Here is a 13,358-nt window from a genome sequence, read left to right as displayed (position 1 = left end):
TGCTATCACAACTCTCACTATTTCCATCTTGGCAACTGGGCTGAAAGTTTCCTCATAATCAATGCCATATGTCTGCGCATATCCTTTGGCTACCAATCTAGCCTTGTACCTGCTTATGCTTCCATCACTGTTATGTTTTACTTTGTACACCCACTTGTATCCAATGGATTTCTTGCCTTCAGGCAATTGCACTAAATCCCAAGTCTCATTTCCATATAGTGCATCCACCATCTCCTCATCCATAGCTTTCTCCCACCAACACACATTTCCAACAGCCTCATCAATGCATGTGGGCTCTACAACCTGTACAACTTTTGCCATGTATGCATAGTGATGTGCCACATAACCATTATATAGGTAAACCTCTGCACAGGATACTTCACTCTCCCAGATCTTCGCAGCTTTGCATTCATGGCTTCCATAGGTCAACCTGAACCTCTAAGCATGGAAGTTGTTCTTATCAAGCTTCTTAGCAACAATCTGGTTTATGCCATCATTTGACATCTTGCCAGACACACAAATTTACCAGAAACACCACTTTGGTTTGTCCTACACAAACTGCTGTATTTTTCGCAGCGGTACTGTACTACACTCAAATGTCACAGCCAGTGGCCTCAATATACATACATACACCCAATTGCAACTGTTTGACCTCCTTGCAGCACATACAATGTCTACACAACCAATCTGTCTTCCTGCAGTTCTTAAACAGAGTTCTGCATAGAATCGATGACTTACCCGCAGTGCTCGAAATCACTTGCTTTTCGAAAAATGGAGGTCCTAACGCGCCCGAAACACATTTTTGGCACGAAAAACTCTATCCGATAGAACCTCCCGTAGAGCTCCCGATGACGAGAAGGGTGTAGTCGCTAACGCAAATAGGGAAGAGTAGATGAAGCTCTTACCCTCGTACCGCTTCCTGCTCTCTTGCTTGTACGGGAATGCTTTGCCCTTATTCAGGGCTTAGGGTTCTTCCTTTCAACCGAACCTGCATCATGCTTCGTCGGTCACTTTTCGCTATAGTGGTATATGGGGTTGTAGCTTAGCCTTTAGCATGAACAAGGCTCTGATACCATGAAAAGATGCAGGGTAGAAGAGAGCTTAAGCTCTTGCAAGCAAACACACACTCACAAAACCCTAAAAGAGAACACACAAGGTGAGAGGCTGAAAATCTTCTTCTTCTTTACACAACACTTAACACACAAAGATAAGAGTACACACAATATGAAAAGGTACTCAACCAAATACATACTAGGGTTCTCTATAGTGTGAACCCAACTAAATGAGTTGGCGCTATAACTATGCCAGTCTCTAGAATGGCTGTCACACACAGCCTGTCATCCCACTGGCTGCATATCACCCATGATCTCACCAACCATGCCAGTGGTGTAAGTGTGGGGCCTATCCCCGAGTCGGGTCATCAGTGTCCACCGCCTCACTAGATGAGCTCGATATCTCAACAAATGAATGGGCTTGTAGTCTGAAGCATGATTGGTATCTTGGCGGGCATTAGTTTCTCTTATCATGCTCAAGTTATTTTGTCCTTAGAGGACCCCAAAAGGCAAGACATGCACTTGAGCACTAGGATTTTGGATAGTCTCATACAAGACTCATATCTACCAATAGGATAGAGCAAAATAGGGAGGGATGCAGGCCTCAATGAGATCATTAGAAAATTGGAGGGATTTCGTGAATAGGAGAGGAGCATTAGACAAGGTCTTGCTTCTCTCCAATGTCTCCAATGTCTCCAAGAGAGTTCCCCTGATAGCCCATGGATTGAGAGTAAGCTTACTATTGTCGCCCATACGGAGATTGGATCCATCGAGGAGAGGAGGGTGGAATATAGATACCATGCCATAGCTTCCTTCTGGACCCAGGCCGAAGATAGAGGCATTGAGGATTTCTTTGAGATTGCATCCCCTTACAGGTAGAGAGATGGTATTTTGCAAGTTTTGAATCTAAGATGGAGCTATCGTTTCTGACCCCCCAATGTGAGAGCCATTACCACAAATTTTTTCAAATCCCTCCTCACACGGGTGCCCGTTATCCTCACAAGTGGTGGATGCATGAGAGAGGGTATGGGGGCACATGAGAGAGGTGGTTCCCTTTGCTCTCTAGACCTTCTTATTAACTCCCTTCACAGGAGAGGATTTGGCGGACGCCTTGATAGCTCTTCCTAGGGGTAAATTCTCGGGGCCAGTTTCCTTCTTTCTTTGTGAGAGTGGGATCTCATGGAAGGCGGCCTTCGAGCACCCTTCAATGAGATTATGACTACTACAAGCTCCATGTCGGAGAGGCTATCAGAGGGTCTAATTCACTTAATTCCTAAGGAGTGTGGTGACAGATTGGAGATTTGACACTGGAGACCCATCATCCTCCTTGGGACCGCCTACAAGATTTTGTCCAAGGTCATTAGTCAGAGACTTCAGCCTTTCCTCCCAAAGTTAATCCATGACACTCAAATAGGTTTTTTTTAGGATCAGAGCATTCTATACATCTTCACTTTTTTGGAGGCAACAACTTTGGCTAGGATGCGGCAACATGATCTCATTGTGCTCCTTCTGGATTTTGATAGAGTTTATTGGGGCTTTCTGGAGGGTATGATGTAATGGATGGATTTCCTAGTGTAGTGGATCCGCGGTGTTTTAGGACTCTAGTTAGCCTCTCACAATCAAGTTCTCATTTAGGGATCCCGAGGTGATAGATTTCCCCTTTCTCGATCGGTTCAGCATGGCTATCCAACTAGCAGCATACCTCTTCCTATTTGTCGCCGAAGGCCATGACCAATTTTCTCTTAGCTCTCAAGAGACGAGACTTGAGGGATTGCATCTTCAGGGGAACTCTAGTGCACTATCTTGGATGCTAGGTGATCATCGATATCTCCTCGAAGTAGCAGCTAGCCCCTCTTCTTCTGAGCATTTAAAAGAATCTTTGGTTCTAGAGTTCTATGTGGCTTTCCTTAACTGGCCGAGTTTAAGAACTAGATCAAGTTCCACAGCCTCAAATATTCAATCTAGAGTATTGTGAGAACAATTAGATAAGATCTCAATGGCCACTACATAAACTGGTAATCAAGCCAATCTATGGAGATTGGCTTGAGAGAAATCTATTTTCGCAATCTATGAAGATTGCGAAAATAGAAGGAACATCCATAGGCTTGAGAGAAATGGTTGGAATGGCCGCGGGCTCAGTGCCCACGTGTTTGACATGTACACATGGCATTCCAGCTCAAGGTGTGCAACTTCATTATGTGAATGGCCATGGGAATGGGGTGAAGATGGAACGGTCGTGCCAAACTTGGAATGTCTGGAAATTCAAGATCTGAGAAGAGAATGGCCATGCTAAACTTGGTACGACCATGGCAATTTTTTCTTTTAAGATGTACCCTGAAATAGGTTTTGTAGATAGAGGCTATTCTGCCAGCACCCCATTCCGGGTTTTGTACTGATTGCATGCCTAGTTGGCCAAGACAAGGAGTCGATTCCAATTGAGTTCAACTAGGCAACCAAACCTTGTTATAATCATTTCATATAAGAATTTTGCTAGAGATACAATTGTGTTATCTCTAAGAGCCTTGGCTTCCACCCATTTAGCGCAATAATCAGTGGCTACCAATATATACTTATTGTTGGTTCTTTGAGCTGGTGGTTGGAATGGACCCACAAAATCCAATACCCACTTTTGAAATGGTTCTAGGGGATCTAGAGGAACAAGTACACAACCATTTAATTGAAGTGTGTGCTCCTCTCTTTGATTATTGGTATTGCATTGGTTGCTTTAAAAGGACATGAACATTGTTGTACCTTCAATATCCTGTCTGGGAATGCTAGTATAACTCCTTTGTGTACATGTCTACTTTGGGCTTCAAAAGTTTTGTGAGACTAGATTTTAACGCTTTGGTTTACGACAATTAAAGTCATGTAACACCTTTGTTGAAGCTTTATGCACATTAGTTAATAACTGTTAAATTTACAGCAATGTGATGAGCTATGGTGGATCAAATGCTAGAATCAATATCATTAGAAAAGAGATTAGATGATAATTAAGACATGATTAGTGAGTAATTAACTGATAGCTTAATGTAGGCATGGATAATAAAAAACCAGCAAATTCTCATTAGGCCAATGCCTCAATTTATAGAGTTTACATCCAACTAATCCCACTGATTTCTCCTTGATTCACTCCGCCTCTTTTGCTTGATTCTCTCCACTCTTCCCAAAATATCTCCACACCTCCTAAATCTTCTCATGCTACCCTTTATTCTCTCTCGGTAGATACTTCTCACCTTTTCACAGCTTCTCTCTCATTTACAGATTCTCTTTTACAGCCTCTTGCTAAGGGCTTGTTCCCACACACACCCTATTCACTTATATATTTCAACACCTCACCTCAAGTGAGTACTTCTAGCACACCTGGACCCTATACCAAGTTTCCCTCTTACTTGATAGTCCGTGACCAGTGCCTCAAGTCCCTAAATTCATAGTCCTTGACACTCTCTCTCTCTATGTGTCCAAGCCTACTACAAGTGCCCGTGACCTTGACTAACGTGCTCACACATACATCTACCACATGGCCTACATCATCGGTGGCTCAGAGGTGGTTTTACTCTGTTGGAACAGGTTACATTGGGTTGTGGGGTTCTCTCTCTCTCTCTCTCTCTCTCTCTCTCTCTCTCTCTCTCTCTCTCTCTCTCTCTCTCTCTCTCTCAAAAAAGATGATCTAACTCCACTTCCTTAGGAGCCTCCATGAAGTTTGCCAATGTCGTTCCTTCTCCACTGGGTTTGCTTGCCATGCGTCCTGGCTTCCCACAGTTGTGGCAAGTGAAGGTCCTTCCTCCTACTCTGCCTCTTCCTCGTCCTCATCCTCAAGAGAATCCTCCTTGGGTGAAGAATGCTTTTTCTTCTCCAGTTGTTGAGTCGAGCCATTTCTTCTCTTTGACTGTGGTCTCTTGCTCTAGTAGAGCTCCTTCTATCTCGTGCAGCTTCAATTCAGGTACATTCTTTAATGTTGCTACAATGTTTTCATATTCACCTTTGTCCACACTCTTCAGAAGCACTGCTAGTGCCTCATCATCTTCTACCTTTTTGCCAATGGCTGCCAGTTTTGTTGCTTAATGCTGTTATATTTGTTCCAGTGTGAGATTAAAGGTTCACTTTCCTTCATATCCAGTTTGTAGAATTGCATTAACAGATTTATCTTTGAATTTTTTGCTTGAGTGCCAAATAATTTATTGAGTTCATCCCATGCATCTTTTGCCCATTGTATCCCTGTGATGTGATGAATGATTTCATCATTTAAACTGAGTGCGATAAGTCCTAATGCTTTCTCATTCCTCCTCTTCCACTCATTTTCCCCTCTCACCTCTGGGCATTCATCTCTTTCCTCAAATAGTCCCCACAGATTTTTTCTCATGAGCAAATACATGGTTTTTGTCTGGCCCATGTGTAAAACCGCTCCCCATTAAATTTGGCTATCTCTTGTGTCGTACTCATGAGATGATATGAAGGGGGTCTTACCTCTTAATCCAATTTCAAGATTCAAGGGCAGTGTCTACCCTTTTACAACTCAATATGGTGTTTAGGTGATGATTACAACAGATACCAAAAATTACATTAAACCAAGGGTAACAAATCTGTACGGAATGGTTGGAGTATCAAACCATCTCCGAATTGCAATCTAAAGTTATAGGGATCTGTATCAGATACCCAATGGTTAATTTGAACCCTCAATTGTACCAAAATATAGTAATTAGTATTGATTAATCACTAATTAGCAAATTAATCCTCTATTTTGTGTACAAAAAAAGAGTATGCGGGGAGTCCAGATCTGGGGCCTTAGAGTTCAAATGAGCTCAAATCCTTTTCAAGGCCATCAATAGCAATTGGTCTAGTAGAGGATTAAGCTAAGAAATACAAGATTTGACCAAACATTGAATGCTTAATCTCTGTTTTACCAAAGTCACTTGCAGATTTGATGAAGAGCTTGGATCTCACTGTAGATTTGATCAAATCAAAAACTGTCTTCACCAACTTGTAGAGCACCCTTGAAAACCCCTAGGGCCAAGAGGAATTAGAGCCATTTCATCTGGTGCAGTCAAGAACTCCAATTCTCTTCAGAAAAAAGGCACTGAAGCGATTTAGCAAAAATCTGCAGCTCCAATAGTAGGCGGTTTGACGAATTGCTTGATGGGCTAGAGCATGAGGCTTGTGGCTATGTGTGGCTAAAATCTTGGAGGATATTGTTAAGCCTGGAGGGAGATCAAGCCCCTCCACTAGCTGGGGGTGCAGAGAGCTTGTTGAAAAAGAGTTAAAAATCTTAATTATCTACTAATCCTAATTAGCTAAGTGATTAGCAAGATAATGGGCTCATAAGATTGATGGATTCTAGGCTAGGCTCTGATACCATGTTAAATTGCAGCAATGTGATGAGCTATGGTGGATCAAATGCTAGAATCGACATCATTAGAAAAGAGATTAGATGATAATTAAGGCATGATGAGCAATGAACTGATAGCTTAATGTAGGCATGGATAATCAAAAACTAGCAAATTCTCATTAGGCCAATACCTCAATTTATAGTGTTTACATCCAAGCATCTAATCCCACTAATTTCTCCTTGATTCACTCCACCTCTTTTGCTTGATTCTCTCCACCTCTTCCCAGAATATCTCCACACCTCCTAAATCCTCTCATGCTACCCTTTATTCTCTCCCAGCAGATACTTCTCACCTTTTCATAGCTTCTCTCTTATTTACAGATTCTCTTTTACAGCCTCTTGCTAAGGGCTTGTTCCCGCACATACCCTATTCACTTGTATATTTCAACAATAACTACCACTAGATGAGGATGAATTTAAGAGAATCTAGCTCACCAGGCATTATTACCTCTTTGCTAACATGTTGAAGATACTGATGGCCTTGAAGGAATCCACTTTGCACTAAGGGTCATGGTTGTGGTCAACACTACAGTTGTTAATGTTGTTGATGGTTATGAAGAATGCGGGGGAAAGGGTGAGCTTGAGCTCCTTGCAATCAAGCACACACACACACACACACACACACACACACACGAGTAGACAAGCACATAAGAGAGATTGATGACTAATTTTTCTTCTATTCTTTTCTCTTCTCTACAACCATATCATAAAGATAAGAATGTATACTATCAGGGAAGATACTCTTCTACTAAAGCAGCATACAACGGTTAGTCCATAATGTGAACTTGCTAACTAACTAAGCTTGCTGAGAGATCGATCTTAACTAATGCACATATAGATGACATGCTAGGATGATAGCTCCATACTGATGCCACTAGCATGGTTGGTGAGATTATGGGTATGTGCCACCACTTTACAGGCTGTGTGACAACCATATTGGTTTACTAGAGTTATAGTATAGTTATAGCGCCAACTCATGTAGTGAGGTTCACACTATGGACCAACCTTGCATGTTCTAGTAGGAGAGTTATTTCCCTCTTATCTTTATGTCATGGTTGTAGAGAGAAGAGAAGAGAGAATAGAAGAAAATTTAGCCATGCATCTCACTTGTGTATCTACTCTTACAGTGTGCATGTTTGCATGCAAGGAGTTCAATCTTACCCTCTCCCCTGCATTCTTCTCATGGTATATCAGAGCACCGGTTTACATGAAGAGCTTAAGAGGAAAGCAAGAGGTAAGCAAAGGAAGTGGTACATGGGTAAGGGCAACACTATCTCTTTCCCTTTAATTTGGAAGAAAATCTCTGTAGTAGTAGCTATGCCAGTCAAGTGTAGTAGGTAGCAACAGTAAGGTGCATTGTCACATCTTGAGTTACCATAGATGGTGAAGCAAAATTTGGAATTATATTGTGTGGGGGGAGACAATCCATAGGCCCTTAGGGATTTTAAAATTTGGATTGAAGTCTATTTCGGGGCTTTGCAAGTTTTCTGAAGGTACTTTGTGGAAGTGTGAATTTTGACTACGTATGCCCAATTTTTGGTTTGGTGCATAGATATAGTAGAAATTTGGTTTCATGATAATCTCTGCAGAGAATCTAAAATTTACAAGTTGTTGGCAATGGCAAATGTATATTTATGTGGATGGTTCACATACAGTTGTATATAACATGTTTATAGTACTATAGGAGGTGACTGTGTTGTTAGAGATTGCACGTTTGCATAAGTTTTTGCAAGCACTATTTAGTAAGTTGCTACAAGTAATCATGTTTGATAATGTATCCTAGATTGTGAGTGAGAAGTTGGACAAGAAAAAATTCAAAGCATGAAAGTTTGGAATGAGAAACTTCCTTATGGTGGAAAAAGAATATTGGGAACTTATTTCAGGTGACGAGAAGGAATTGGAGCTTCTGGAAGAAAATGTACTCCTCAAAAAGCACAAAAGCCTTTAAGGCTTAGCATTAGAAATCCAGTAAAGCGATGTATACTAGTTGTTTGTTAGTGTATCAAATGTTGTGATCAACCATACATACATGATGTAGATCGACACACCTAAGGATGCATAGGATAGCTTGGTTAAGTTATATAGCACAAGTACCAAGGTAAGAAATATGTAGTTGAAGTAAGAGCTCCATAATATACAAAGGAATAAGATAAACATCACTGATTACTAACTAAAAGTGAAAGGGCTTGCCAATGCCCTCACCTCTATTGGAACTGACGAGATGGTTTGTTATATTGGTCGCATCATCTATTGGAGTCGTAGAGTTGATGATGACGACTTGGTGTTGGTCATTGAATGGCCTTAGCAAAGACTGATTAATTTTGGACATCTATCCAAACTCGGGGAAAACTTCCCAAACCTTAATGACCTTATAGCCCTTCTAATCACTAAGGAGATGAACGTCGGGAGTAAATCATCTTCCTTAAAATAATATAGGAGTAGGCCTTCTACACGGACACATGTAGAGGTAAAGGTAGATATTTATCTAGAGGCCAAGGTGTAGGTTGTTTTGGAAATAGAAATCATGGCTAGCATAACAATAAAAATCTAATACATAAACATGAATCTAATGCACAAATATGTGGAAGAGGCCAAGGTGGATGGCAAAGAAAGTAGAGTGGAAATAGCATAGAATGCTATTATTATGGTAAACCAGGTCATATAGCATCGAGTGATATTCTTGTCGCAAACCAGGTAGCAAAGGACCACTATAAAAAGCAGATCGACTCTTAAAAGTGGGAAGCTGTAGTAAGAAAACTATGCATCTTGAAGAAGCAAGCCAAAAGATAGAATTGAGGAGCTTTTTGTGATGTAACATATGCTTAGTTTCATGACTGTAGATGTAGAAAAACTCCTAAAGATATGTGGTATGTTGATTCAGGCGTTTCTAACCACATAACTGAAAAGATGCAAGGGGGAGAAGAGAGCTTGAGCTCTTGCAAGCACACACACACTCACACAAACCCTAGAAGAGAACACACAAGGTGAGAGGCTGAAAATTCTTCTTCTTCTTCACACAACCAAAGAGGTCTACAAAGGAGATAAAGTGCCTAACACACATAATAGAGTATATACAAGCGGTCCAAAATGGGAACACGCTAAGTGGAGTGGATAGGTGTGGACTAGTCGGTGTAGTCTAGCTGTAGAATCTCAAGCGACAAAGATATGTTGGTGCCAACTACCAAACCCACCAATCATGTAAATGTATAACAATCATGCAAGTGCCTCGTGTCAACTCATGTTGAGCTTTACATCTCAACACTCCTCCTCAAGATCAACTCCAGCTCATGAACTCCAATCATATCTCGAAATCTGCAGAGCTTCTCAACGCCCAAGGCCTTTGTGAAAGATGTCAGTGATATGATCCTGTGTGTTGACATAGGCCAAGTCATTGTCACCTACCAAGACTCTCTCCCTGATAAAGTGGTAATGTATCTCAATGTGTTTTGTCCATGCATGGAAAACTGGGTTCTTGGCCAACTATATACTGCTAAGATTGTCATAATATATGACAACCTTTCTCTCCACATGCAACCCCAAATCAACATAGCTTGCGTAACCAAGCTACCTCACACGTTACCACAAGGAAACTGTGGGCTACTTGCTCTACACCTCTCTCTCTACACCAAAACGAGAACGTTTTTTCGCAGACAAGCTTCAACGCCAAAAGAAAAACGAAAAATGCTTACCTGCAGATTCGCTTTGGTGCGTGCGACGGAGAGAGAGAGAGAGAGAGAGAGAGAGAGAGAGAGAGAGAGAGAGAGAGAGAGAGAATTTTTCCTTTCAATTCTGGCCGCCTCCCTCCACACAATCCATTGTGGAGATAAGGATGAGATTTTGAATGGTTGAAAACCATTGAGTGGGCTCCGGTCCCCCGGTCACGCACAGACCCTGACGACCCAATCAAACCGACGCTCTGATACCAGTGTTAGGTCGCTGTAACACCGCTACGGGCGCTACCACAGGAGGGGACGGCCTCTGGCTCACCACCCAGCCTCTATACCACCCAGCCATAGAGGAAGAATGAGGATTACCCCTCATCCCCCAGGCTATATAGTGTGTGGCCTGCCGTCCACACTAGCCTGGCCGCCCATGACTCCGCATGGGCGTCCTCTCCCACTGAACCCCGGATGGCCACGTCCTTGGCCATCAGGTCTGCCGTCGGTCACAGGCATTACAGCCTACGTGACAATAATCCTGCAAATGGCATGACTAACAAAGGAGCCATACTAAATGAAGTTGACCACTTTGCTTTGCCTAACCAAAAAGATCCACTCCACTTTATCCTACATAGGGCAAGAAGCTAGAGTAGAATTTTGAGAGAGAGAGAGAGAGAGAAAGAGAGAGAGGTATTAACGTCGGTAGAATGCAACACGAGAGCGTATACGACCAACCGTGGGACTTGAACTAGGGCTTTATAAGGGCCCTAGCACTAGCCATATACATTTATCCATATATATTTTTGATTGCATTAGATCCATTTTGAATGATGGAAATTCTGGGCAAAGCAGCGGAACCCATCTGGGCAAGGCCGTATGGCGGCCTTCATATCGGCCTTCCTAGCAGGCAGACGCGCGCAACTCTACCGCGAACCCCTTTCGCTATAGGAAGACTAGCATTTGCAAGAGCTCCCATTGCAAGCACACAAGAAGGTAGATCAACCTCTGTATGCATAAAAACCTTGTTATAAAAATGCATTCATTAAGCGAGGGCATGATTTAATCATCTGTAAGCTTTTGCTTTAATTATGTGATTTTTGTTTAATTAGATTCGGCTGTGATCGATGCGGCGTGGGAAATTCTGGAAGAATTCAACAAAAATGACGTGAAGGGTTTGCAGCAGCCATCTCTGCAGAGCCCAGATGGGGTGTTTGCACTTGGGGCTTCTGTGGTGGCTGCTGTGCAGGCCTACAGAGCACAAGATGGGTGCCTGCCCTTGCTGGGCATATGTGCCAGTGACTCCAAAGAAGCCCTCACAGCACTCCAGCAGTGGACAACCGCCCTCGGCTGCGATTTCTTTATACCTCAGGTACTCCTCTTTTTGGAGGGAAGAGTTAACAGACCAAATCTTTGGAATTTTCTAAAATCCTGGAGGGAGAGGTTTACCTATGATGCTACAACTCATGGCCCACCGCTTTTACCCCCTACTCTGAAGCCACTGCCTGACCCATTGTAGCATCACATCAACGTCAATATGGCAGAGTCACAATGAAAACTATGAGTACGCGGTACACAACAAAGAGAAAAGCTACTCTGGACATCGTCAAACGGCTTTTGCATAGTGATATGTGTACTCTTAGTAACTCAAAGAATCAGGTCACAGTGCATGGAAAGGATTGGAAATTGCACAGATGGAAGCCCATCGTTCGCATCTATCCACATGCACATTTTGTCATGGCTTAGCTATTGTCTAAACAGTCTAAGATGGGGCAAGATGACATTACACATTAATTCATACTGACGTGGCATTTGAAAATGCAGAATTTGTTTTTCTTTGTGTTCTAGTGGTGCTAATTCAATCCTATTTGCCATGATTATAATGCAAGGTTCTAGATTCCAAGCATGATTTGAACACATTACCTGGTCCAGTTTACATCAAATATAATCCTCAAGCAAAGGTTTGCTATCTCATGTGTATTTATATTTGTATCCTCTATTACGTTGAAGTGGGTGTATGGGTCAGAATATTGGTTTCTTAGGCTGGGTTCACATGCTCCAGACAGCCAAGCCATGGTGGTGACTTGGCCCATCAAAAGAGTGCAGACGGCCGGTCGGGCGGAGAGATATCTGACTTGGCATGTCATGCCATGGCCACGGCTTTGAGATTTGTGTCTGGCAGTACAAGCCCAGCAGTAAGAGTGCCTCGACATGTTACACCTTCCTACTACTGTTTAACAATGTGTGAAGCGGGAGTGCCATGCATCTGTTAGGCATGTCCTCCATAACCCAGCCAAGCGCTTGTAAGGGGAATGTGGCTGGCTGCTGCTGCTTGTGAAGCCAGCCTAAACCTTCTAAATTGTGAGTTTTGTGTTTATTTCTTAGGGTGGTACTAAATAGAGTCTATAGACAGTCAATCCTTTTTGGTTTGTTTGGCTAAACTTTCTCCCCCTTCAGGTCTCTTATCTACAGGCATACACAGGAAAGTTTCGTGGAGTAATAGTGCAGGTAAGCTTTGAACTTCTGTAGAGGTGTTTTTTATGAGTAGTGCACCTTAGACTACACATCTTACTGTGCTTTCATTTTTGCAGATTGGTCAGAAACAAGTGGGACATTTGCCTGTCTCCCTTTTTAGCTAGAGCCATAGGCGCTGACTACCCTCCAAAAGTAGCTGCATGGGAGCTGCACAATAATGTAAAACCTACAGCAACAAATGCTTTTTTTCATCAATTGAAATTTTACTTTGCCAACCTTCAAGTTGAAGCATGGATAATACACCATGGTGTTGACGTGGATGTGTCTTGGTTTGTGGGTTCTAACTTATTGTGCAATAGGCCTTTGTGGGGGGCATCTTAAGAGGTACAGTAAGGCAGCTAAACAGTAGTAGCCTAGACACATTGTGGGTGTATACCCTTGTACCATCCCCGGCTTCTAGCCCACTGCAAGTTGAGAATTTTTTGCGAGAAATTCAGTGGGTCCTTTCTTGCCCTTGTTGGAGTAAGCCATTGACATCGACCGTCTGCTTCCAATTCATTCGACATTTCTGTCACTTTTCATGACCTTCTGGCAAGTTAACCCAAGCCGGTCAAAATGACGGTTTTTACAAAAGCTTTTGCACACAGTAGAGCTTAGTGGATAGACTCTGCACTTAGTTCAAGGTTTCTACATTTCATGGACAGTCAAAGAGGACATCCCAATAGGACTAGAGCGGTCTTCAGATGATGCAGACGACCACCTTGAGATGCTGATGTGGTAGAGAACCAGCAG

General features: G+C 42.5%; 1 protein-coding gene across 2 annotated transcripts; it reads left to right on the top strand.

The window, feature by feature from the left end:
* Positions 1–10,876: 10,876 nt before the first annotated feature.
* On the top strand, positions 10,877–12,843 carry LOC147607366 (uncharacterized). 2 transcript variants are annotated; one of them, XR_015264730.1, is made up of 6 exons: positions 10,884–11,087; positions 11,204–11,463; positions 11,981–12,052; positions 12,154–12,452; positions 12,549–12,599; positions 12,683–12,843. XR_015264730.1 is itself a non-coding variant. In XM_086790532.1 (5 exons), exons 1-5 carry the CDS (start codon positions 10,922–10,924, stop codon positions 12,728–12,730), a joined length of 597 nt encoding a protein of 198 aa, XP_086646658.1. In that variant the 5' UTR covers positions 10,877–10,921; the 3' UTR covers positions 12,731–12,843. The 2 variants fall into 2 exon arrangements, 1 of the variants encoding a protein (XP_086646658.1); XM_086790532.1 differs by lacking the exon at positions 12,154–12,452 and having other exon boundaries at positions 10,877–11,087.
* Positions 12,844–13,358: the final 515 nt, after the last annotated feature.

This window comes from Cibotium barometz, chromosome 55 (genome assembly GCF_041138505.1).
Source record: "Cibotium barometz isolate CiBa-2024 chromosome 55, ASM4113850v1, whole genome shotgun sequence".
Classification (NCBI taxonomy): domain Eukaryota; kingdom Viridiplantae; phylum Streptophyta; class Polypodiopsida; order Cyatheales; family Cibotiaceae; genus Cibotium; species Cibotium barometz.
This window is presented reverse-complemented; position numbering and strand designations above follow the sequence as displayed.